This window comes from Nelusetta ayraudi, unplaced genomic scaffold, assembly GCF_046127955.1.
Source record: "Nelusetta ayraudi isolate G7.1 ecotype Tasmania unplaced genomic scaffold, CSIRO-AGI_Nayr_v1 ptg000027l, whole genome shotgun sequence".
In the NCBI taxonomy this organism is placed as follows: domain Eukaryota; kingdom Metazoa; phylum Chordata; class Actinopteri; order Tetraodontiformes; family Monacanthidae; genus Nelusetta; species Nelusetta ayraudi.
Genome location: NW_027466077.1, coordinates 3701981 through 3728788, shown reverse-complemented (window position 1 = coordinate 3728788; position 26808 = coordinate 3701981). Strand labels below are relative to the sequence as shown.

The following is a 26808-nucleotide window of genomic DNA, read 5'->3' as shown; positions in this document are numbered from 1 at the left end:
GGTTTGGATCTGCTGCTCTTGCAAAGATCTAAATCCCCCCACCACCCCAAAGATTCCCTCCAAGCAAGCGAGAGGTTCGCTTACAGGGAAAAAAGAAAAAGCCAAGACGTGAGTGATTATTAGCCCAACATCTGCTGGTGCACTGAGCTCCGGCTATGCCCCTTTTATCCAGCGGGGGGGAAAGTTCCAGCGCGAGATTAGGGATCGTGCGACGAGATCGGGGGGAGAAATCTGAGAAATTAGCGTCCAGCGTTCCTGAGGATCAAGTCATGCAGCGGCCGGCCGCCAAGAGGACACATCTGTGAAAAGCCGCCCCCCCCCCTTCGCCCAGTACGCAGTTCGAACCCACAACCCCGAGATTAAGAGCGGAGCTGGGAAGCAGGCGGGTTATCGTGTCACTCCGACAAATCCCAAATTTGCTCAAAACACAGATTTGCCGTCAGTTCGGCCTTTTCGCTGCCGCGCGGATAAGAGAGCAGATTGGCGACGGGATGTAATTTGTTGCAGACTTTGAAAGAGTCGGTCCAAAACAGGCTGATCCCGACTCTGATCTGATTGGCCCGTAGCACAGTTTCCTCTAATTAATACACTCTGTTCGTCTGTCAGGCAAGCAGGCAGGCAGCCGGTCTGCACGGCGCTTTGCAGGAGTGAGACAGAGTGAGACATGAACTTTTCCATTGTTTTGCTGCAAACACACTCTCTCTTTCTCTCTCTTTCTCTCTCTCTCTCACACACACACACGTACGCACGCACACATGCTTCTTGCAGACATGAAACAGTGAGGAAGATTCAGCTGTGATCAATCATCGACGGACTGAGAATGATGACGCTGTACGTGAGAGAGAGAGAGAGAGAGAGAGAGAGAGAGAGAGAGAGAGAGGGAGAGAGAGAGAGAGAGAGAGAGAGAGAGAAAGGAACTCCGGCAGGGGAGTAAAAGTGCTCACACCCTCACACACACACACACTCACACACACACTCACACATGGAGCAGCAGCAGCAGCAGCAGCAAAGGACAGTAGAGCCTCTGTCTTGTCACTGCCCACCTTCCAGACCCAGAGGTGTCATTAATGACTTCAAATAGGGGTCGGGAGGGACAGAGGGACGGAGGGATGGAGGGATGAGGGAGGAGGAGAGAGGAGAGTGATACCGGCTATAACGACTGTGTGTGACACGCTCACTCTCCGACACCCTCTGCTTTCCCGCTTTCTCTTTTTCCTCTCACACGCACTCATTCAATTTTTTTTTTTTTTTTTTGCTCCCCTCAACCCCCACCCCTCCCCCACCCCTCCACCCACCCAACACGTCACCGCTCACACACGCGAGTGGCCTTTTGTTGCGACACGTCTCTCGGAACCCGGTGGAGCTTCTGGCACCGGCTGACGGGCTGCACTTTGCACCACGACTGTTTTTTTTGAAACGACGAGGCCTCTGTCAGAAACGCTGTCGATTGCTGATGGTTGCGTTGCATGAAAACACAAGGAGGGGCGGGGAGGGGGTCGCGTGGACCCGACGAGGAGCTCAGCGTGTCTGTGACACAGACAACAGACATCCTCGCCGCACAGCACACGGGACACAAGCGCCGACAAGCAGTAAAAGTCCCGCGAAAAACTCCAGGCTAACAAACCATTTGTTTAGTAACAATCAAAATAAGATTTTTTTTATCCCCCCCCCCCCCCCTTTTTTTATTTTATTTTACAAACCAAAAGTTTTTACCCGATGTGTTTATTTAGCAAAGGGGTCGGAGAATTTACGAGACCATCAGGACGCGGCAGAGCGAGCCAGATGGTGGCGGGACGTGTGAATAGAAGCCTGTGTGGAACCATTTGGTCATGTTTATATCCTTCCTTCTTTCGGGGCCTGGCGTCGTGCGCAAACATCACTTTTGGGGGCGTGTGTGCGCGCGCGTGCCCAATGTGCAGAGGTGTAACCAAATAACCCAGACTGAGGGCGAGCGGGCGAGCGAGCGAGAGAGAGAGAGTAATAGAGTGATGCTGCGGGCTGGAATAGGCGAATAAACACAAAACTGATATGGACGTGTCGCAACGGGAGGTTTGCGCTTGAACTCCGTGTGTGTGCACGTGTGCGTGTGTGTGTGTGTGTTGTGCGCGGCGAGCGTGGGAGGGGCGGGTTAATCCTAAATTTACCCTCCGTGGTCGGAGGAGTGCGGTCACATCTGGAGCGGGTTTCTGGCTGTTTTTCCTCGCCCTCCTCGTCACCGCCACCTCACCTGCGCTGCTGCCCACTTTTTTGTTTTTTTTCTGTCTCCTTTTTTCACTTTGCGTTTGCGCCTCCTACCTGCTGCTTGAGCTGGTGGACCAGGCTGTCCTTCTCCCTCTTCAGGGCCGCCACCTCCTCCTGGGTTTTCTTCTTCTTGGACGAGGACAGCTCCAGCAGGGCGATGTTGGCGTCCTTCTCGCTGATGGCTGCCAGCAGCGCCTCTTGCCTTTTTTTTTTTTTTTTTGGAGGTGGGGAGGAAAAAGAAAAATCGCAACAACTTGTCAGCGAGGCTCGAAATTTCCATAATGAAGTCACACTCGCTTTTAGCGCGCGTCGACGACATAAATTGCCGCGATAGCTCAGCGCTGTGATTTCCGAGCGGCGGCGGCGGCCAAGAGAAACAGCCCCCGCGCCCTCTTTCTTCTTGATCACAAACACATTAGAAGGACAAAATAAATACGTTTCTCCATTTCCATGTGGCAGTATTTCTTGTACATGCGGACGGCTGTTTTCATTAAATGTTTTGCTGGATTACTGGCCGCGGCCGCTGAGCCGGGCCCAAGCCGCAGCATGTAAAGTTTTTTTCTGGGGGTATTTCCAGAACAACTTGGACGTGAATCCTTCCTTTGGATCTTCCTGAAAATCTTACAATTTAAGAAAAAAGAAATTTATGAGTGCAGGGAGAAAAAAAAAAAAAAAAAAAAAAAGAAAGAAACTCCTTAAAGAAGCCGCCTCGCTTCTGTAATCTGTGGGCAGATCACATCTGAGACATGGGAGAGATGTTTTTTTTCCCCGCCTAACACCAGAAACTGAATCTTTGAGAACAAAACCCTCGTCTTGGAATGGAAACATATTTGTATAACTTGAACTTTTACAGTGAACCCGGGGGCACAAAACATTTACTCTTTAGAAAAACTGCACCTCCGACTGACTTCGCTATCGCTCAGTTTGACCAGCCAACAAGTACCAAAAAAAAAACGGTGCACTCAGAAGACGACGCAGGATTCAGACCCTGCATCTTCCACTGGCAACAAAATATCTTCTCTTGCTGCTAGATTAGTCTGCTTTTCGGGAACGACCAAACCTAGACACTTGCAGAAGCAGCTCCGCTCCAGGACACCTGAGCCCGGACCCTCGCTGGCTGCGGCCGATTATTCACATCGCCATCGACCACCTCTGACATTATTTCCACCTCCCAGACTTCCAGGCTTGGCTCTAAAGTTTCTGATTGTCAAAGCAGCCCTCTCCTCTCCGCCCAGCCCCTCCCCTGCTTGGACGGAGGCTCAGGTTGACAGATTCCATGTGGTCGGGCGGTAACATCCCACCCTCCCCTCTCCTCCCAGCCGCAGGTCTGGCCGAGCCGCTTCCGAAGACACCGGCGGCCGCGGGGGTTCTCGGAATTTCGCCGTTCCAACGCATGAAAATAAAATCCTGGTGCCTTTTTTCCCCCTGTAATCCCACTTTCCATGATTGGCTACACACATGAGCTTGTATCAGGAATAAATACCTTCCTTCTTTCCTGGTTGTTTCTGTTTGAATCCCTTCTTACATCATTTGTTTTTGACAGTAAGAAGACATGAGATGACACGCACACGCAGGCAGTGCACACTCCAGTGGTGGAGGGAGGAATGCCGTGATGAGTGTCTCAAAATGAAGACAGATTACACGACTGGGCGGCGCAAGGAGCCGCAGATTCTCGGGCCAACCTCACCGACCTAGTTGTCGGTGTACAAGTGTCCCATCACGCATCTGGCATCTGCTGGCCGTCCTGTCAGGGGCCGAAGGCCGAGCGGTGTGGGTCGATCCTGCCTTGGTGCAGCTTCAGTACAGAGCAGAGCTGTGTCTGTTGCCTGTGACAAACTGTGAGCGGTTCAGCTGGACAGACAAATGAGCAGTCGTGACAAATGAAAATAACTTTCACAGCACTATACGTCAAACTAGGCGTGGGTCTGATATTTAATCAAATGACGATAAGATGTAAAGATACGAGATCTACAGAGGTTGCTTTGGATAATAAATCACGGGTGGAACATGGGTCCTTTAAATCAATTAAGGCCCATTTATATTAGAACCGCGGAATGCTCCTTTTTTTCATGCATCACTTTAAGTGCTGACGTCACCTCCGAGCCAGTGGAAGACCTCTGGATGTTTCTACATGATCGGGAGATTTCTTTCCTTCACTGGACCACTTAAACAGTCATTCCATTTCCTTTCCTGTCACACACACACACACACACACACACACACACACACACACACACACACACACACACACACACACACACACACGGAGGGGTGAGGAAGGGGTTGGGGGTGGGGGGTGCGGTGGGGTGGGGTGGGGTGGGGGGGGCAATGGAACATTCATCTTGTAAAAGCTAACAGTGCGTCTGTTTTTATACCATATCTGAGAGTTACCTGCCAGCTCGCAGCACCTATAAACCCCTGTGATGAAATGATATTCATTCCAGATGCGCTCGTCTCTTTCTCTCTCTCTCTCTCTCTGCACCACTCAGTCGGCTGGTCCTTCATCTCACAAAAAAAAAAAAAAACACACGCTGCGCACGTGCTTGTGACGAGTGCACCGCCGTGACTGCTCCTGTTGCAGTGTGATCATTAATAAAATCTAAACTTCAAACGCATCTCTCTCTCTCTCTCTTTCTCTTTCTGTCTGTCTCGGTTTTTTTTTTTTTACCTTGCCAATCCTGGTGGTGCTCGTGCCATCAGAGGGCACTCGGTTCCCTGCGGATCTGCAGCCTCAGATCTGTGACTTTCCCCCCTTTCAAGTCACTTTTTGGGATAAAAAGGACCTCTGGCAGCAAAGAGTTGAAAAATAAACAAAAATGAAAACTGCTTTCAAACGGCTCGGAAATAAACAGCGGGCAAACGCGACGTTTGCGTCCCGCAAGTTTGTTTTGCAGGTGTTTTGCGTGGCCGTTCTGGAACCGTCCAATCGGCAGCGAGTTCACACGGCGTCCGGGACCTCGGCTCCGATCACTTGTTTCCCGCCACCTCACCCTCCCTGCCTCTCTCCATCCCTCCTCGCCCCTTACTCACACCCCCACCTCCTCCACCCCTCCCCCCCCACCGCCTCACCCCTCCCCCAGGCAGTGAAGCAGACAGGAGGAATTCTTTCCGTCGTCCGGGCGCTCGTGTGTCATGATGTCATCGCCGCGGCGACAACGGCAGACAGTGAGCAGATACGCGCACAACGCGCCAGGTACCTGACCCCAACCCTGACACACATGCGCACACACATGCGCACATGCACTCACACACACATAGCGGGGGGCTCTCTGCTGCCTTCAACCACTTAAGGCCCCTCACTTTATCAAAGACCCTCATGCCTGCTTTAAGATCACTTGCTTATTTCCGCACGCACACGCACACGCACACGCACACACACACACACACACACACACACACACACACACACACACCGAAACAGCTTCCCATGTGTGCTGCCTTATCTCCTTCATGCTGTCACTCTTTACTGCGTGTGTGTGTGTGTGTTCAAGCGACAGTTGCCTGTCTGCGTTTATGGGCCTCATGTCGTCCTGCAGGTGTGTGTGTGCGTGCACATGTTTACAAAGATGTACTTTATGTGGCCTCCAGTGTGTGTGAATGTTCACAAGTTGTCTGCGCGCTTTCACGGCTTTAGCCTGTGAGCACCAGTGAGCAGAAGTAAAGTGGCTGTGTGTGTGTGTGTGTGTGTGTGTGTGTGTGTGTGTGTGTGTGTGTGTGCGTGTGTGTGTGTAAAACACAGATTCAGTCCCCTGTGACACTGGCCAGTCTCTGTTTAAGTCAAACACGGGGCTATTTTTGAAATAATCCCCTCTCCCACTCACTCTCTCTTCTCTCCTCTCTCTCTCTCACTCCCTCTTGTCGCTCTGAACAAAGCGGCTGTCCATTGTTTTCCGTGACACTGTCTGCTCTGGTTAGGCGGCGGGCCGTTTGTGGGACGCCAGAGTTTACACTTTAACCCTGGGAGGACGAGCTGCGCGTCAAGCTAGACCTCACGTTGGCCTCGAATTTGAGGAGGGGGTTTTCCAGGAGTGAACTCTCCCTCCATTGGCCAACTGCACACCGGCGTGAAGAGGTGGGGCATTTTGAAAAAAGCAAAACACGGGGCTAATCCCATTTGGAGTGAAATTTTTTTTTTTTTTTTTTTCAGAAATTTCAGAAATCCCAGGTCTTGGTTGGCAGAATGAATCAGTTTGCCGTTAACGGCTCTTTAATCCAACAATCATCCCACGGCTACGGAACTGACAGAACGAGCAAAACAAACTGTGAAACGACTCCCGGCCTGATTCAGTGTTTCTCACGCCTCGCTGCCGACGGCGCGATAAAAACCAGCAGCGAGAGCCGACGTGTGAGGACAAACGATCAATTCAGAATAAACAAATTGAATTATGACAGTCAAACATTTGCGGTTGTGAGAGTAGTGTGAGAGGAACGAATAAAAAAGGCAAGAAAGTTTTCCTTCTTCTCATTGACGAGCTTTGCACATCGTTGACTAAGAGAGAGAAGGGATGTTTATATAAAATATTTGTTTTATTTCATTTCTGACTATATTTGAACAGGGATGAAAACGTGTGTTTTTCAGGGGAGAAAAGAGGAGAAAGAGAGACACACACTCGGGAGAAGAAGGACACAGCTGGTTCTCAGCAGTAGCTAATGCAGCCTGCAGGCAAGGCACACACACACACACACACACACACACACACACGTGTGCATGCATGCTCACACAAACGTGTACCTACACACATATACACACACACACACGCTTGCAACTCTGACGAGCACTGGTGTTCATGACTGTGCATAATCTACTGCAGTCTACACTCTCTCTCTCTCGCTCTCTCTTTCTCACTCTTCACACACACACACACACACACACACACCTGCTGATTTGCTTCCAGAGTGTGCAGAGCGTGGCCCTGCAGGGTAATATTTCTCTCCCAGCTGACAGCTCCTGTCCAGGGGCACACAGCCAGCCAGCTCTGGGCCTCCTATTCTCCTCCCCCTGCCCCAGCTTCTTTCTCTTGATGTGTCTTGCACACACACACGCACAAAAACATGAGGCGTTCACTACAATCCCGTGCAGATCAGACCTACTGAAGGAAAGAACCCCGCCACCGCCCCCTGTACTGCAAAGTCAGAAATCAGAAACAGAAGATGGAGCGGATCCTTTTCAAGTTTTAACACTCGCCTTGGCGCGAATACACAAATCCACCGCTGTATATATTAAAGACACCGCAAAGCCAACATGTGGCGCTTCTCACACTGAGTTCTGGTCTTTACGCAGCGGCACCCGCTCGCAGCTCGGCGAGGGAGGGCGCAACGTTGCGAAACATTTGATGGCGCTGGCACCGCCGTGCCTGCAGCGTCGGAGTCGGAGACGGCCAATAAAGCTTCGGTTTTATGGCGAGCTATTTCGCCGGAGTGCTCGCTCTCCCACGAGAGCACCCCCCCCCCCAACCCGGCGTCCCCTCCCACGACACTTCTACATCTCACAAACAGACATAAAGTGAACAGCGGAACTGACCGACGCCTCTGGTTGTGGTTGTTGTTGTTTGCTTCCAGACGGGTTTCTCCAAAGGGTTAAACTGCTACGGACAAATGTGTTGGGTTTGTGTAGCTGCTGCTGCAGCAGCATCGGCGCTCATCTCGCCATCATCGACTCTGTTTGAGAGTCTGTTACAGACTGGAATGCAGTGCAAGATGAAGCTTATTCAAATCTTTTCAATCTGACCTGGGCAAGTCCCAAATGGTTGCTAATAACTGAAGGCATCAAGCAGGTCTTGTATTGGATGAAATCTTCACACCCGACTCCACACAGCAGGACTGTTTGGGAGATCTTTCTCCTTCCTCTTCCCCGGCTGTGCACGTGTGTGTGTGTGTGTGTGTGTGTGTGTGCGTGTGTGTGTGTCTTCTGCTGTATTAGGAAAAGTGGGTTAAATACACTCAGTATGAATGATTTAACACAGTGGAGGAAGCCGAGATGAGAGACCACCAAAGTGCTGAAAAAGTATGTGTGTGTGTGTGTGGGGGGGGGAGGGAAGAAGGGGGGTAGAGCTGGCAAAAAAAGTGTGGAATGTTTGGAAAATGGGTTAAATCTGCTGCGTATCGGATAAGAGTGTGTGAGTGTGTGTTTGAGACGGGCGGCAGAAAAAAAGAAAAAAAAGAGGCTCCCCTCAAGGAGCTGTTGTACATCAGAGCGGCTTAAAGGAAGCCGCTCTGAAGTACACTCACGCACGGACGCGCGCACGCACGCACACACACACACACACACAACACACACACAACACACACACACACACACACACACGCACGCACGCACGCAGGCGCGCACAAACAGCACTGACAGCGAAGGGAATAAAATAACTGGAGGATTTTTTTTGTGGAGGTGGGAGGGGGGGGGCAAATCAAAGAGACATGAAAAGGGGGAAGAAAGGGAGGTGGAGGGACAAAGGCAATGGGTGGAGGGGGAGAAAGAAAGAGAGAGAGAGAGAGAGCAAGAGGAAGAGGAGGAAGGGAAGGCAGAAAGGCGGCATGACAGAATGAGGATCTGTTCCTGACACACAGAAACACACACACACACACACATCGAAAAAAAACCAACACTCGCCTCTTTTTGCGCCCCCCCCCCTCTCTATCACACACACACACGCACGCACGCACGCGCGCACACACACACACACACACACACACACACACACACACACACACAGTGACTAATAAGAAAGGTGTAAAAATTGATTTTTCACGGTCTGCGGGAGTTTGCTCTTTCCACGGGACCACACACACACACACACACACACACACACACACACACACACACACACACACACACACACACGCACAGAGAGCGAAAAGCGTGACTAAAAGAAGCAGCTCGTTTTCCTCACGGTTCGTCTTTACACTAAATCCATTTCCACGCTGCGTTCTCCTCACACTGGGAATCTGCTCCCATCTGTCAGCACAGCCTCTTAAAAAAGCAGCAGCCGCTCGCAGCCCAGACGGACACCTGCGACCCGCACGTGTTGAGGGAAGATGCTCTCTGCCGTGCGAGTGCGTGTGTGTGTGTGTGTGTGTGTGTGTGTGTGACGGCATGAGAGTGACAAAATGTGTTTCCATCCTCCTGCTGGGGCTCGCAGAGGTGCAGGAGGCTGCAAACAGAGGGCTAAACATGGAAACTGGACTGGCTTGGCTGGAAAAACAAAGTCTTACAATAATAATGAGAAAAAAAAGACAGTATGAAATGAAAAGGATTAAATATCACATTTTTGTGAGTCTTTGTGAGGCACGACTCAGTTTAGCAACACCCCAAATTAATTTGATTATCCCGACAGCCAGTTTTAATATTTGCAGAGAAAAATAAAACCTATATTGCTGACTTGATTTTGTTTTGGCTCAGACATCATTTATTTTTGAAATCTACTTGACCTGATATGTTTTTTTATTTGACTTTCGAGAGCACACGCTCCCTTTGTGTAAGTTGACGTGGAATGCGGCGTGGTGAGCCAACTTTTCTGTTTGTCTGTCAGAGTGGGGGAGGGGGAGTGATAACCCCCCCTCCCCAATAAAAAAAATGGCATCTCTTTGCGGCATTTGCGTGGCAATAATTCATGAGCGTGATCACGTTGGCGGCGCCGGAGCTGTCGCCGCTAAATCTATTTCTCGCTCCGTCAATCTCTTTCTTGCTCAGCATCTCTTTGGTTTTTTTTCCCCTTCCTTCCTTCTACTCAGAATATCAATCTGCAGCCTGTCGTCGCTCTGATCCCATCCGTTTTATTATCACTTGCAGAACAGAAATGGGACCCGCTCCCCCCCCCCCCCCCCCCCCCCCATCACCACCATCAGCACCACCAACCACGTCCAAACGCAACATAAAACAAAGATGGAAAAATTTGTCTTCTACTCTTTCATTTCTCCTCCCTCCTTCCCTCTGCATCAATCTGCAACCAGCTGAGCCTGGAAGCAGGTTACTTGAGTCTCACCTGAGCATCCTCACCCCTGGTCAGCTGACCACTGGCTCTCATCGCCGCATCCTGATTGGTTCTCGCGACGTCTCACCCGGCCACGCGCTCAACCTGCTTGTTTTAATCGTTTGGCTGCATTTTCAGAGACGCGATGCCTTCCTTTCCACGCCGAGGAGGAAGAGGAGGAGGGGGAGGAGGAGTCTCGCTTGCTTGAAGGGAGCGGTTCTCTCTCGCGTGCAGCATTTGTAGCTGAACGTCGCTGCTTTGTGAGGCGCTGGGGACTTTTCGGAAGAAAAGAAGAAGAAGAAAAAAACCTCCTTGTGTTTGAAGTTTGAAGGCAACTTCTAACCAAAGCACTATTTTTTTGTCCTCCTGTGTCTTTTTTTTTTTTTTTTTTACATATTTAATGTCTCTCAGTGCTTTTGCAATAAAGAGAAAAAGGCGGGGCATTCAGTGTCAAAGAGGGCGAAAAGGAAGAAAAACAACAAGGGGAGGACGGAGAGTGAGGCGCCTGATTGAAGCTGGTAAGTGTCAAAACTGCGTGGCCCTCCTCCCTTTTTTTGCCGCGCTAAACCCTCAAAATGTCACACACACACACACACACACGCATACAACAAATACACATGAGCACGCACACCAACTTGCCTCGGCGCGCTGCGGATTAATCCCGCTGCCGTCTGCCGGGATCAAAGCGCTCGTCTTTGGCTGGTGGCAGCAGCGCAACGTGCGCGCATGACGTGAACGTCTGCGTGGGTGGACGTGTTTGACGCGTGCACGTGCCTTTGAGTGTGCAGCCGCGCATGTGCATGTTTATGTGTGTGTATATACATACATATATACTGTAAATATATGTAGAATATCACATATATCTGTTTTTTCGTGTTTGCCGCGAGATGTGACAAAAATTCACGCTTTGGAAATGTTTTGTGCGACGTGACTCCTCTTCCGTTGAGTTCTGCAGTCAGTTCAGCAGAGATGGAGCCCTACTAATGTTAAAGCAGATCACATCATGACCTGCGAGTGCGACCAGCAGGGAGCAAGCTTCGCCAAATCCCCAAATTTGGTGTTAAAAACGTGTGGATTTTCTGTTTAAATGGATGAGGTCTCAAGGCCGATGCAAACGAAGCCTGCGGTGCTTCTTAACAGGCTGCGAGGAGCGGAGCTGTCAGTCCGCTGAACACACACACACACACACACACACACACACACACACACACACACACACACACACACCATTGATTAGTTTCACAATGTAATGACAGCAAGTAGGCAGGCGGACGGCGAGAAACGCAGGCTGCCAGACAGAAAGGCCCGGCGATAACGACCTTCCCAGACAGACGCGGACGTGGAGACGGATGGAGGGGGCCGAGGAGGAGGCAGGAGGCAGGAAGGATGCAAAGAGGATGATGAAGAGAGAAGGAGGGTGAAAAAAGGTGAGGAGAGGTTGAGGGAGGGCGAGAACAAGGGGAGGGAGGGGGCGAGGGGAGATAAAGCGAGGAGAGCGGAGCAGCAACGGAGGAATAAAATTGAATTTACGACGTTCACCTTGAGGCAGCGACGCAGGCGACGCAGACGTTCTTTACAGCCTGATGCGGCGTAAAAACAAGAGGCGAAGAGAGAGAATACAATCAAAGGCGTCCGGTTAAATGAAAAAGACATTTTTTTTTGGTCTCGTTTTTTTTAGGCGAACCTCCCCCGCACGGAGAAAAACAACCAAACTATGGAGAGCTGCTCTCCAACCAAAGCAAGCCGAGTGACTCAAGCTCGCTGCGTTTCGCTGGCAAAAACAAGCAGTGGTGGTTGGGGGGGGAGTTCAGCGTGACCCTCGTTTTCTGGACAAGCGGGGGTCATTTTTGTCCTGACGCCCTTGTTTTTCTTTTCGTAACGGCGTCGTTTAAAAGCATCGTTTGCGCTCCCATCGCCATAACAACCTCGCCAATAAACACAAAACAGCGTCCCGGCGTTTCGTGCTCTTCGGGACGTTTGCCGCAACAGATGAACTCCTTGATGCTCGTAAAAGAAAAGATGGAAAAAAAAAAGGTTTCTTTAAAAAAAATAAAATAACGACCAATAAATAAGCCGGTGGAACCTCTGAGGTTGGTCGGGTTGATGGATGGACAGAGGGAGACAGAGGAAGGGAAGGAAGGTAGCATTATGCAGGTTCTCTGGCTCTGCCCAGTTGTTGTTGGACAGCGGTCCTCCTCCTCTTCTCCTCATCTCCTCTTCTCCTCTTCCAGCCGTGAAAACATCTCTCCCTCTTCAATGTCTTTTCTTCTCCGCTCCTCTGACCTCCCTTTCTCTTCTTCTGCTTCTATTTCGTAATCTTTTTTTGGGTGTCCTCTCCTCTTTTCAGGCGGCTCTGATAACTTGTTGGAACTGGCGGCGATATTCACACTAATTTAATTGACCTGGAAAAATGGGAAACATTCACAGCGGCTTATTTGAGATGAACTCGCGATGAATGGATTCGTGCTGTGCACGCCGGTGGCCCAGTCGCTCGGTTTCGCAACTGAAGGACAAGATAAAACAAAGATAAAACAAGTTGTGTTTCTTTGACAAAAGACTTTGCAAAGTGGTTCTTCCAGACTAAGTGATCTTCCCAGTAAAGTATCACATATTTATCAGCCATCAATCGAGCTACAGCTGCCGCCGTGAGCCAATGGACTACCTACAAATCTCTTTCGTTTTTTCCCCCCCTGAACCGCATCTTCCAGGCACAGTGTCACCAGCGGTTACAGCCCAAAGTCTCAGAAACAATTTCTGCACAACATCACAGACAGCCTTGAGATTTATGAGTGAGAAGGGACGTGAAGGGTATAAAACATTGTTAGCCTCAGCTGGGTTTCTCAGGCAGATCCGTTTACATGGATGATACTAAAGTGGACAGAGGAGAAGAAGGAGAAGGAGGAGAGCAGGAGCAGCTGGGAGATATTTACAATAAACAAAAATTCCAGATTGTGCTGCGTTGGTGACACCAGGTTGTTTAGTTCACGCTCACTGACACAAGAGGAATCTTTCATCTTGTCATCATCTTCGCAGAAGTTGGAAAAGTTTTATGTCAAGCTGAAATTACATTTTCTGTTCATTTATTTTCTTAAAAATAAAAAGTCCCCCCAAAGATTCCAAGGCCCCGAGGATTGATAGTGTACATATTGAAAAGGTTCCTCTGTCAAAACTAAAACATTTAAGAAAGTGTTTCGACTCTCCAGCGAAATTCTTTCCTCGCGCCAAACAAAATCCTCTGTTTCTGGATCGCGCATCCATCAAGCCTTGTACTCCGCACACAGCTGTGCCGCCATGCGTGAGTGCATGTGCGTCTGTGCAAAACACCACCAGACCCGTGTGTGTGTGTGTGTGTGAGTGTGTGTGTTATGTGTCAGCTAAGCAGAACAGTGGTGAGTAAAACAGTCTCTAATTCACCCAGATTGGGATTTCAGACCCCCGTTCCCTGCTGTTACACACACAGTGTCAGCACATTCCTGCAGCCGACTGCGTCCCACACACACACACACACACACACACACACACACACACAAGCGAACACGCACACACGCACGCACCTGCACACTTCAAACTGGGCAAACACATGACAACACACGCGGTCACGAGGACACACGAGGCCGAGGGGAAGAATCCGTCCGCCAGCCTGTTTTTTTTACGAGCGTGTGTTGGTGTGAAGGCCGCGGCCTCTGATTCATCAGCGTGTGTATTGCTACGAAAGCGCGGCGTTGCCCCCTTCGCGCACTCTGTCTCTCTGCAAAACGGCCGTGCATGTTCGCCGACCTCGAGCAGCGGCTGGATCGCTCACATTTCAACTCTCGCTCGTCCGTCTCGCCACACACACGCACACACACTGAGAGAAAAAGTTTTTCATTCCGCCTCCATATATCACAGACTCCACAGCCAATGCGCCTCCTCCTAGATGTGACCAGACCAAACCAGGAAGCCACCGCTGCCCAAGAAAACAAAGAAGTGTACAAAATTATAAATCATGGATGCTGCTAAAGAGAGTAGCTTGGATGCTGCAGCAGCTGCAGTTTCATCAGAATTAGGTCCAAATATTCACCTTGAAAGAAGATTGTAAAATTAAGCTGAAGATACTTCTGCAGACAAGGTGTCACATCTCTGAAGCAACAGGAAACCTGGAGACGCTCAGCCTCATCTTCAGGTACCAAATCTGATGACTCTAATGAAATGTGACGTGAGAGCCTCTCAAGTTTTGCCTCCTCTTTCCAAACACTCTCTACACTCTCAGCTCTAACAGATGGGTTTTTACAAGCTGCAGTACAGCACTTGCTGGATGGAAGCGCTCGCACACACAGAGATAAATTCCTGCAGCCGAAAGAGACATCAGAGGAAACTGATGAAAGTGCAGGTGAAGAGCGTTGGCGCAGCAACGAGAGGAGGAAAAAAGCAGGAAAGCGGAAAGAGGCCCAAAAAAATCCAGACAGGATGTCATAGCCCAGCTGTAGCCGTCTTCATACGTACTATTGCCCGTCGCAGAAAACCCCGGGCAACATGCCGTATCGTATATCACGTCGGAGAGTAACGTTAAATCTTGCACAGCCGTTAAAAACTGGGCAACAAATCAGACATCAAGCCCCGCCCTGGAAGAGTTAGGGCCCCCTCCGAGCACAGCGACACTTTCATGTGCATTACACGGAGATATACGGCGACGCCGCCACCTTAAGCAGCTTGTGTTTTACATGTGGGAGCCAGCCAGCGAGCCACAGGTGACGTATTGGCGTCGTGTTGTAAAAAAAAATAAAATATGTGAAATGGCCCAGCGTGAATAACTCAGACAGCGGGCGGCTACCTGCAGCGGCATTTTTCTTTTTTTTTTTTAACCTGCAGAGACCAAATAAGCAGTTTTCCAAATATGTGTGAAATGACTTGCAGTCTCAGGATTTTACAGATGTTGATATTTTTTTTTCTTCTTTAATTGAAAGACACAGTTTCGGGAATCAGTCTGACCCTGGCAGACTTGCGGAAGGTCCAAGCAGGCGTCAGTTTGAGCAGGAAGCTGAGATCCAGGGTCCTGCCTGGCTAGAGAATAGGGTCACAGTGTAACTGGCGGTAGAATATGAACCTTGTAAAGGGCTTTTTTTTTTCTTCTTTTCTTTCTACCGCAGTGCCGTGGTTGGGTTGAGAAAACTGGATGTACTTCTTAAAAAAAAAACCCTGAGTAAACCACATCCAAAATAATCTCCGGTGGATAAACGTACAATACGCTGGAAAAACAATAAATACTGGCGAGATGTTGGCGCTGCCAGATATTTTATTAACTAAAAGGGAAATATTGGATTAATTACAGACCAGTGTGCCAGTGTGTGATACACATGTCCCTTTTTCAAGAAGCCGCCTCATTAGAAGTGCAGCGCGGGCAGACGTCATTGCCCTCTGCTTAAAGGGCAAATACAAAGTGCAAAAACCAGCCAGATGTTGTGAATCCAGTGAAAAGAGATAAATAATTGGCTGGACTCCCTCCTCACACCACTGAATGTGTGAGGAGGGAGTTGCACCAGGGGCAACAACCACGCTTATGTGCGTGCGCGCGCACATGTGCTTCATTAGCAAGGGTAAACCGTCGCACTAATTACGCTCCCCCACTCTGGAATCGCTAATTCGGTCACGCATTCGTGAAGCGAGAATTTTTTTATTATTTTTTTTCTCGACATCAATGTGTGGTCCACGTCTGATGCAAGCTTCCCTTTCTGCATAAACATTCGCAGCGGTCTGCGTTTTCTGCAGGGGGTGGAGAACACGCGGGGGTGGGGAACACGTCGATAAATCAATTGCGGCTTGCGGCTTGGACACGATGCGCGCTCCCTAATGCATATCAAGGCGCACGCATGCGCACGCCTTGCTTCACCTGTGAGTGGACGCCAACTGATGCACAGCCTCCAGGGCTGGGAGAACAAGCAGTGGGACGGAGGGAAGTGAAGGGAAATAGATCTGCGGGGTAGGACTCCCTACTTTCCCATGATGCCGCAGTAAACACACACGCGCGCACACACACACACACACACACACACACACACACACACACACACACACACACACACACACAATTTATCCTCTACTCCTATTTTTTCCCCGAACATTGTCTCTCAAAACTTCAGCCGGCCTCTTCGAGGATGTAAAACAGCAGAAATCAATGAGAGCCGTCGGCTCTGCTGACCTGCACTCCAGACTCTCAAAACCGTCTATTAAATGTGCATCAAAATTCACTCACGGCATCAGGCTGGAGAGAGCGAGAGCGGCGGTAGATGAGAGAGCGAGGCGGAGATAAAAGAGGGCAGAGGCTCCGGGCGACAGGAAGTCGAGAGGAGAGACGGGCGGCTTTACGAGGTGAGGATGACGTCAGCGGCGAGCGGAGACCAGCACCTCCCTGGAAGAGAGTGCGGTCGCATGGGCGCTATGGTGGGAGGGGCTAACCCAGGGTGGTGTGCTGAAAAACTCTGGAGTACAAATTAGAGCATCGCTGGCTGTAAATTTATCCCCTTTGTGATGTCACACAGGGCACCAGCGAGGCCTTCAGTCAGTCACTGTGCAGGGCCTCAGCCTGGTGTCCGATGCGGCCTGGAACATTCTTTGATCAGAACTTGGAGGTGGATGACTGCAGTTCTCTGCGGCCGCCGGCTGCAGCTGCTTCGCTTTGTGTACAGTATCAGATGGAAACCTCGGGGAGGGAAAAAGTTGCGTATGTCCGTCGAGACCGTGATCCGTGATTATTCCAAACAGCGATACTTTTAAAAGGGGAGAGAGGACAATTTTTCACAGAAAAAAAAAAAAGAACGCCCCGTGGCGACCGTTCTCGGCAAACGTCTGCGAATCATCAAGAGCCGAGTGTTTACATTCTTATTTAAGCTTTTGCGGAGCGCGGGTGAAATCCCATCCGAGCGGTTCGGCGGTACGGTAGGAAAAGTTGAGGAGGGAGCGAGCAGAAAGATCTCAGGCTCGTGTTTACAGCGCCCGCTGGAGATACCATTAAAATAGATCTTTTTCCGGGTCCCATCTCCTGGCATCAACAAACGAGATTGGACGCTTTGCTGGTGACCCTCGGTTCACTTTTGCACACTGAGCAACCGGCGGCCGTCGACGTCGATACATCGATAAAAGCAATTTAAAAAAGACAAAACAAATGAATGAATAAATGACGGCTGGCTTCATTCTCTTACTTCATCTCCAGGACCTCCTCCAGGTGCTTCCTCCTCTCGGCCCGCAGGGAGGTCAGGTGACCTTCCTTCTCGGCCAGCGAGAGCTGAGTGGACGACAGCTTGGCCTTCATCACCTCCAGCTCCTGCTTCACCTTCTCCATGGCCACCAGCAGGTCCTCCACCTGCCACCAGGACACATTTCATTAAGACCCCTGCGTTTTTTGTTTTTTTTGTTTTTTTGCTCTGCCTGCCTGCCTGCCTGCCTGCCTGCTCTCACACGCTGGCCGTTTTGCATTTTCTGCATTTTGCGCGCGGCACCCCTCCAGTGGAGAACATCAAACGAGTCGTTTTTCTTCCCCCGTGTTTTCTTTTCTTTCTTGACGCTGGCCTCTTGTTCCCCGGCCCTGACATGTATATTACCCCCGACTCTGCCTGGATGTATATCAGTTTGTCACTTTAACGTCGGTGAGGTCCGCAGGTTGAGGTCACCCAGTTTCTCACGGCGTGACGACAACCCTGGCCTTCCCACCGCACGGCCCTGCCCACACAAACACGGCAGCAAACTAACACACGCGCTCACACAGACGTCTTCCACTCCTTTTCCATTTGTACGCTTCCCCATTTCCCGGGAGTGTCAAGTAGAAAGAGCGGAGACGGAGGAGAGAGGCAGGAGAAAAAAAGCCTGAGCCAGATGTCACATATAAACCCGGCAAAGGATGACAACAGCGTAACTCAAAGAGGTAAGATAGAAAAAAAAAAAAACAGAGTCTGAAAACAGTCTGCTGCTTTCAGGGCAACGGCGGTGAAGAAGCACAGAACAATAATGAGGGTGAAGGACGGAACACAAAGAAAAGACTGGAGACAAGTAAAAGAAATGATTTTTTTTTAACGTAGTCTCAAAACGCTGTCAAAATCCTGCCAGTATATTTGTAAACAACAAGTTTGTAACAAGTAAAACAGTTAATCACTTGGTAGTTTTCATGAAAAGGGACAGTTCACTGAGAGATGACCCATATTCAATTTGCACAAGCTGTCCCCTTATCTTCCCGTCATCTTTCATCACGTAAAGCAAAGAGGCAAAAATCAAGCAAACAGAACAGACATTTGATGATGATTTGATGATAATTTTTTTTGTTACCTTTGACCACCTAAAGCCGGCTGTGGTGAACTCATGCATTGGAATGTGAGAGAGCTGCACACAAAAATATCACAAGGGAGGAAGAGAGAGAGAGAGAGAAAGGCAGAGAGAAGATAGGATGGGATAAAAGCAGGGGTGAGAGATAAAAATATGAGATTGAGATAAAGAAAATATAGGAAGGGTGGGAGGCGGGGTCGAGGAAAAGTTTGGAAGAGTTGAAGGGAGGGAGGAGAGAAAAGTTGTAAAGAACTCTTTGAAAAACAGTGCAGCGAACGAGGAACAGAGAGAGAAATGCTGAGGTCATGAAAGCACACGGGCAGCGCAAACATGGTGCAGTTAGAAACATGGGAGAGGCGGAGGAGAAGAAAGAGCAGGAGGAGACGGAGGAGACGGAGGAGAGAGGAGTCGGGAGAGCAGCCATTTGATTTAGAAGGAAGGAATGAAAGGATGGAAGAGGAGGAGGAGTGACGAGGCCCGGCTGGAGAAGAGGAGGCGGGAGGAGAGGAAAAAAGAAGAGGAAAACAAGCCTTTCAGTCCTCTGAATGTGTGTGTGTGTGTGTGTGTGTGTGTGTGTGTGTGTGTGTGTGTGTGTGTGTGTGTGTGTATGTGCGCGAGTCTATTTTAGCAGCAAAAAGAAACACGAAGGTGCAGCAAGTTTCAAAAAAATTAAATCTGTATGGTTAATAAAAGAAGCAGGAGTCCGAGACGAATGTCTAAAAGCGTGGTCGCATGGAGTGTGTCATACTGCTGCTGACTCATTTCTCCACACACACACACACATACACACACACACACATACACACACACACACACACACACACCTTTCCCTCATTCTCAATCACACAGCAGTGACTCACGTCTAGAAGAAAGGTTGAGTATATTTTCATGTGGTCTTGGTGGAACATCCATGGGAGGAACAACACACACACACACACACACACACACACACACACACGCACACACACACAGCTGTCACCTTCGGACCCAACGTGTGGGTGAAACGTGTTGTCAGTGTCAGCGTGTCTCCGTTTGCACGTGTGTGTTTTTGTGTGTCTTTGTGGTGTGCGTGTGTGTGTGTGTGTGTGTGTGTGTGTGTGTGTGTGTGTGTGTGTGTGTGTGTGTGTGTGTGTGCGTGCGTCCGCACAACCGCATGTCTGCTCCACGTCGCATTTGCATGTGACCTGCGCGTCGACACGCACGTCCGGCCTTTGAGCGGCTGTCGTGCCGTCAGTGAGAACAGGCGCCGCCTCTCCTCTCCGCCGCCGTCCCATAAATGACGAGGTGAAGCCTTAATTGCAGTGACGGAGTTATAAAACAGGGACACAAAAATATTTATTCTCAATTTATATTGGGACGGACGGACGGGACGTGAGAGAGAGAGAAAAAAAAAAATCAGACGAAAAAGCAGCCGCCTCCATCTGGCCGCGGCTGAATGCGCCGGTGTTGCTGCGCCGCCGCGCTGTTTAAACAGCAGTTAGCGCCTCTTTCCGTCCCGTTGGTGCGCGTGTGCGCACGAAGGGGGACGGCGTGCGCGCGCGTTGTGCGTCGCTCCCACGTCCGCAGGGCTCCAATTGCACACGTGTGCGTGGATGTGTGCGTGCGTGCGTGCGGGCGTGTGTGCGCGCTGAAAAGCTGAGTTAGTGTTGTTGATGTTGGGCGAAGACCGCACCGAGCGCCTGGCCGCTCGCTCGGCCGCAGGCTGACGTTTCTTCTCCGTCCTCCTCCTCTTCCTCATCCTGCTCTTTCTCCTCCACCTCCTTCCTCCTCATCTTTCCTCGCCCTCCTTCCTCCTCTTCCTCCTCCTGCTCTTTCTCCTCCACCTCCTTCCTCCTCCCTCCTCACCTTTCCTCGCCCTCCTTCCTCCTCCTGCTCCCCTTCCTCGTCCTCTTCCTCCTCCTGCTCGGCCCAAAATAAGTGTTTTAACAGAAGGACGCTCTCCAGCACCCTGTCCTGCTCTAAATGGCCTCGGTTCTGCATAATTAGAGCTGCCACTTGCGGCGCTCTCGAAGCGTTTCAACGCGCCGCCGCCAAATTGAACTTGATGGCCTGCACCGCCCCCCCACCCCACCTCCCCATCCGCTGCCTCCCTCAGCCCTCCGCCCCGCCGCCGTTTTTCAGGAGAATAAACAAGTTTGTGGATGTGATTTTTTTTTTCCTCCTTCGCTCGGCTCGTTCGATCGCGTGCTTTTTGGGTGTTTGTTTGGAAGCACTCACTCAACCAGTCTGGAAAACCATCCAGGAGATAACGTGCACACCGGAGGCCCCTGGTTGGTCAAACGTCAATCACGATCCATAAAGGCTATTTTTTTTTTTTTTTTATCCTTATTAGTATTATTAGAAGGGGGACAAGCATCTTATCTGCACCTTTTTTCTCTGTGAAGGACGCTGATTGGTTTGTTTTGTTTGTTTCGTTTGAATATTAGAACTCCAGGCTACCATGCCGGGTCCTTTTTCTTACTCAGGGTTCTGACCCAGTGGGCCCCTAGTGTGGAAACTGGACCTCCTTTGAGGTCCGGCTCATTTGACAGGGTACCCACTCATTTTCGCTGACAAAATTTCAAAACTTTTCCACAACTTTTCCGTGACCTTGTACGAAATTTCCTTGACTTTACCGCAAAACTACCAATACAGAATTTTCATGCTTAAAAGACATGTGGACCTTTGCCAGTTACCTTATGACAACCATAATTGCTTAAAACATGAAGTTTAACTGCAGGTTAAATCTGTAGGTGATCAATTGGACTAAACTACATATGTGGAGCTAGTCGGCTAGGTTTACCCAGGCTGGCTGGAGGAGTCGGCCTCGGGCTCAGTCAAGGGTTCGCAGGAGGTGTCGAACCAGGAAGCAAGCTGCTGTGTAAAGTATTTGACCCGCGCGTTTACATCAAATAAAGACGGGGGCACGTGGTGGACTTTAAAGTGGGTCAGTGTGATTGGGCGCCTTGAAACTTGCAGTGATAAAAAAAAAAAAGGTGGACGATTATATATACTGCCACCGACTGTCTTGGATTGTGCACATGTGGTGCACCAGCGTGCCGAGAGTGAAAAAAAACAACAACGACAAAAAACGGATGCCTCGTTGTGCCTTTGCCTTCGTCTCTTGTCCGTTTGTTTCGGCCTTTGTCGCGTCGCGGCCGTCCACCGAAGCCGCAAACGCAAGCAATAAAGGGGAACGTCAGCGGCTAAAGTGTATGTTTGGACGGCCGTCTCGAGCGCGCCCGTTCAGAAATAGCCTGGCAAAGTGAAGGCCGGCGAGAACGACAAATATTTAGAAGTGGTAATAACAATGGTTTGGAGCCGTTTTTCACCACATCTTTCTCTGGGTAAGTTTTTAAGCGCTTGCTGTTTTTCTCCTCCAAAAAAGCCCCTGAAAAACCAAAACATCCCGACTCTGCGGAGCTCAAAACCCTTCGGCCTCGTTAAGTCAGACGTGTCGGGGAAGGGGGGGCTGCAGGTTGCCACGACGAGAGCTTCCTTCCTCGCTGTCTGAGGATAAAAGAGCAAAAAAAAAGGAGCTGTCTGTGTGTGTGTGTGTGTGTGTGTGTGTGTGTGTGTGTGTGTGTGTGTGTGTGTGTGTGCACGCGCGCTCACGTTACTGCTCGGAAAAGCAGAGAAAATACAGAATGCTCTTTGAATTACAGAATGTTTACCTACTGGACACAGACACATCCGAGGGAGCCACACCAGAATGAGCTCAGCTGGCAGGCAGTGTGTGTTTGTGCGTGTGTGTGTGCGTGTGTGTGTGTGTGCGTGCGTGCGTGCGTGCGTGCGTGTGTGTGTGTGTGTGTGTGTGTGTGTGTGTGTGTGTGTGCGTGTGTGTGTGTGTGCGTGCGTGTTGCCCTGAGCCGCCATTGGCACGGCCGTGTTTACAGAGTTTTTCGTGCAGCCCTAAAGATGTTTGTCTGCATCTGCGCGCGTGTCTCTGTGTCTGTGTGTTTTCCTTAGAGTCCAAATGTCTCTCCAAGACAGAAAAATTGGGGTGAAAAAATAAATAAAGAAGCGTGTCTGGTCAGGGCTGACAGGGGGACGAGTGAGAGGGAAGGTTCCTGAGGGAAAGACGTTTCACGGCCATGCAACGCAGTAACTCCTCCCCGCCCCCAGGGGGGCCCGACGGTACCTGCTTCTCCGACTGGGTGCGCCCCTGCTCCTCCTGGGCCAGCACCACCTCCCTCTCGGCCGTGATCTGGACGCTCTCCCTCAGCGCCTCCTCCAGCTCCTCGATGCGCTCCTCTTTCAGACGGAGTGTGTCCTACGAACAGGAAAACAACAAAACTGTCAGAACGATAGTGTTTGGTGGACGAACGAGCTAACGAGCATTCTTCAAAGGGATAGTAAAGGGCCAATGAGTGACATTTACGGCCACCTGCTTGACAGCCAATTGCATTTCATGGTTAGGTGGCAGCATGACAGCTTGCCTAATATGACACAGCGTAAACACACAGGCCGCTAATTTGTTTTAATATGCTTCCCTCCAGCCTGATGCCACTAATTGCCGCACGCTGGGCCTTGAAAAGGAAGCACTATATATAGCCGTCAGTCCGAAGAAACGTTTGCCGTCCAACTGCGTTTGAGATATTTCCAGCCGCCGTAACAGGAAGGACACTCGTCCCTGGAGCGTCCGCCTCCACTAATAATAGCGAGTATTAAGAGGCCCATAATTCTCCACTGTCAGGGTCTGTTTATTTTAGATCAATGCAACGTGAACGTCTTTGGATCCTCTGGCACTAGAATAGAACAGACTATTTAAGGGCTGAGCAATTTAGCTCTTTTAGATCAGAGGCCAAATATAGTTATCAATGTATTGTTTTTTAATCACCAGGGTGTTTTTTATTTTTTATTTTTGTTATCACTAATAATTGTGACCCGGCTATCTGGGGTGCTTCAGTGTTTCCAGACTGTCCGATATGCCTCAAAAAGCTGATCTGCGTCCGCCTCTTCCCGGTCACGCGTGAGGACGTTTCCCCCACGAGAGCCGCGTGGACTCCTGCCAGCCGACTGACACACCGGCTCGGATTAGGAGCCGAACGCCGAGCCGATGACAGGTCGGGCCGAGAGACACAACAGCGGCCGCGAGCGAGAGAACCTCCAGGACGGCAGCGCCGCCACACATGTGTTACAAATCTGAGCCCTGCGCCGCTTCCAACATTAGCGGCTGTCTGACTATGCAGGACTCAGGTTGTCTATAATTCCATTAAATCCCATTGTATTCAATTACGTTTATGGCCTAAAGCGACACACACACACACACACACACACACACACACACACACACACACACAGCTATCAGCTCATCTGCTCACTGCACACATACCCAGGATGACATCGTCCACACTCTTCCTCCACCACCACCACCACCACCCGGGAAAGAAACGGGAAAAAAATCCAGAGCCAGAGATCAATCATAGCTACGGCCAGGCAGGATATTCTCGTTTGGGCAAACACACACACACGCACACACACACACACATGCACAGAGTGTTTTCATCTGCCTTTAATCAGAGGGAGCAGCGGGGTTAATGATTACTGGAAGAAGAGGCTGCGGCGGGGATGAAGTCAGGCAGAGTTTGAGGGGGAAAGTGGAGGTGGAGGGGAAGATAAGCGGTGGCGGCCAGTGTGGGAAGCTTATAGGGAAGATTCAAATGAAAAAAAAGAGAGAATTTCGCTGCCACATTGAGAAAATGCGAAAACAGCAACAACAAAAAAACGCTTCCTCGTGTGCAGAAAATTTGTGACATTTCCATTCTGCATGAACTATGCAGGTGGTGAAACCGGTAAAGGAGGTCTTTACTCTGCCCTTCTGGTCACTTGACACTCTGGCAGACAATTATGGGATGTTGGCACACCACAGGAAGCATTTTAAAATCTGCGGGTCTCACTAAGGGTCTCCCCTGTGCCTCCTTGAATCGCCTCCTCTCCTCCTCCTTTCACTCATCTGACCGCCTTCCTCCTCCTCCACCTTGTGTGCGCTCGCCCTGTCAATCATCTCCCTTAGTTATCGCCCTTCCGCGCACTCCCCGAGAGCTGCATCCTGCGCGCGCGTGCGTGCGCGCGAGCGAGAAAAGGGAAAGTCAGCGTGTTTGACATTGCCTCGGGCTGCTCCCTGTCACAAGTGTCACGTTGTGATGAGGCATTGTTGTGATAGCTACAATATTCAAGGCAGGGCAGAGGGATGGAGGTGAGGGAAGAAACTTTTTCTTCTGGCACTTCCCCCTGTCTGCTACCTCACTCCGTCTCACCCCCAACCGACCTACCCCTCCGGGGGGGAGGGAAAAAAAGACCCTCCTTTACCTTGATCTGCTGGGAGCTCTCGTTGAGGTTGTCCTCTCGTTTCTTGGCGTCCTCCATCAGCTGGGCGTTCCTGCTCTTCTCCAGCTGCTCCTTGTGCTTCAGGTTGGCCATCTTTTTCGTCTGGTCCTTCATCTGCCTGCAGGAACGGACGCAGGGTGATGAATACCATTAGAAAAAAATACATATATGACCAACTGATTTTCCAGCGATTGCAGTGAGGATGCAGGAGGAGGAAATGTGGCGTGAAAGCAGTGACACCTTGCCAAAAAAAGGACAAACACTCGGAATCGCTCATCTGCAAGACTGGGGGACCAGTTATTTGTTCATTCATGTACAGTACGTGGGGAAATGCAGATCATAATCAATGGATGTGCTGCACTGAGGAGGCTTTTTTTCTCAACTCTACCAACCCTATACAGCATGAGCAGAGAGTCTCAAGCCCATCCTGGGCAAAGGAACATGGAGGAAGCGTTAAAAAAAAGACCTGACAGATGCCAAAACTGGCCTACTGATGAAAACTAGCAATGGGAGTGATACCAATATCCTGAAATGAGGCAAGAATCTGGTAAATGACCTCAACCAGGACAACACCAGGATGCAAAACTCCATTCTGCGCCTCACTGTTTGCAAGATTCTGTTATCCTCACCGGGCAACACGTTACAAAACAATCCCATTAGCCTGCGGCACGACGGAAACGGGGCCGAGGACAGTGTGAGGGAATTCAATAAAAAAAAAAATGGCCATAAATTAACGAGTGGATAACGTGTGGGATCTCGGCGTGGTGGGAGGATGCGTTCGCGGAGGTTGTCAGCGACCGACCAACGGGAAGCAGGGCGTAAATCATTATTCTGGGGAAAAGATAGTAGCGAGAGTGCCGCAGGGAGGGAGAGACATTCCTCACGGGAGCAGTGGGGGATTTTCTATTGGGGTGGGTGGGTGGCGGCTGGGGGGAGATGGAGTGAGGGTTTTAATCCCTGCCCCAAAGCCGTCTGGAAGTTATTGTGGCTCCGTCGCAGACCTCTCAGCTATCGCGTGCGTGCGAGCAGACGCGGGCCGAAGGCGAGTTGGGTTCTGAGAGACGACAAACGTGAAAGATGAGTCAAACTCGGAGGGTGTGTGTGTGTGTGTGTGTGTGTGTGGAGACTCCAGCAGCTTTGTGCTGACTAAGAGGTTCGAAAGTGGCGAAACTCAAGCGAAAGCCGCTCTGTTGCGAGCACCTTTGTTTAACGCGAGGAGAGCCTCAATATTTACGCACACGTCCTGTTAGAATAACTTTTCGTGGCCTCTCAGGTGAATCCATTTATCCTGGTATATGAGCCGGCCTCCAGCCGACGGCGGCGGGAAAACGATTGGAAGCATGTGGCCTCTTGGGGGAGGAAAAAAAAAAGCTCTTTTACAAGCGGCGCAAAGTGTATGTGGTGTAAACAGCTTCCAAACGTCACGTCCCCTCTGACCCAACGAAGCTTTTAACCTGAACCCCTGTGATCCTAACACCCAGAACATTCAAGATCCTGCGAGCTTAGTTATACTTCGCCAGAATCCTCGGCGAGCAACACTCTCCTGGCTTCACGACCGCGTATTTTGTTCCCCCCCACCCATTATTTCCAAGCATCTAGGATGATATACATGTAACTGTCTGAACATTTCTAACACTCTCGCTTTCATCTCTCGCGTCCTTATAAGTCATACGGAGCTAGCCAAACAGACCTTGGGAACCGCAAAGTGATCCATCAAACGTGCAATGTGCACCGCCGTCGCTGCCAGAAAATGTTGAGAAATGATACTGGCACGGATGGCAACATAAAATACGCTATAAGTTTGCAGAAAAAAGTGGTCCATGGGGCCTAATTCCAAAACGCCTCAGAGAAATCTGGGAAACTGGAGAAAAGAGGGAAAAAAAACACTCCTGAAGTAAAAAGAGGGAGCCAAAACTGCTCGGCGGCACCTGGTCGTTTTGAAAAGTGACAGAATATTAATCAGCCGTGTGGTTTTTGACTTGTCGTTGCATGGATTATTTTAAGG

The 26808-nt window shown here is 50.2% G+C and overlaps 1 protein-coding gene across 8 annotated transcripts in view; it reads right to left on the bottom strand.

Moving 5' to 3' along the window:
• LOC142890870 (ELKS/Rab6-interacting/CAST family member 1-like) overlaps nucleotides 1–26808 on the bottom strand; it is a 112459-nt gene that overhangs the window by 36651 nt on the left and 49000 nt on the right. For all 8 annotated transcript variants that reach the window (XR_012927144.1, XR_012927145.1, XM_076030173.1 and 5 more), the window contains 4 exons: nucleotides 24786–24921; nucleotides 22615–22746; nucleotides 17381–17541; nucleotides 2296–2443 (listed from right to left, as the gene is read on the bottom strand). Coding sequence is in view for 6 of the 8 variants with exons in the window: in XM_076030173.1 (XP_075886288.1) it covers nucleotides 2296–2443; nucleotides 17381–17541; nucleotides 22615–22746; nucleotides 24786–24921 (577 nt within the window). In the remaining 2 variants the exon portion in view is untranslated. The remainder of the gene's footprint in view (nucleotides 1–2295; nucleotides 2444–17380; nucleotides 17542–22614; nucleotides 22747–24785; nucleotides 24922–26808) is intronic.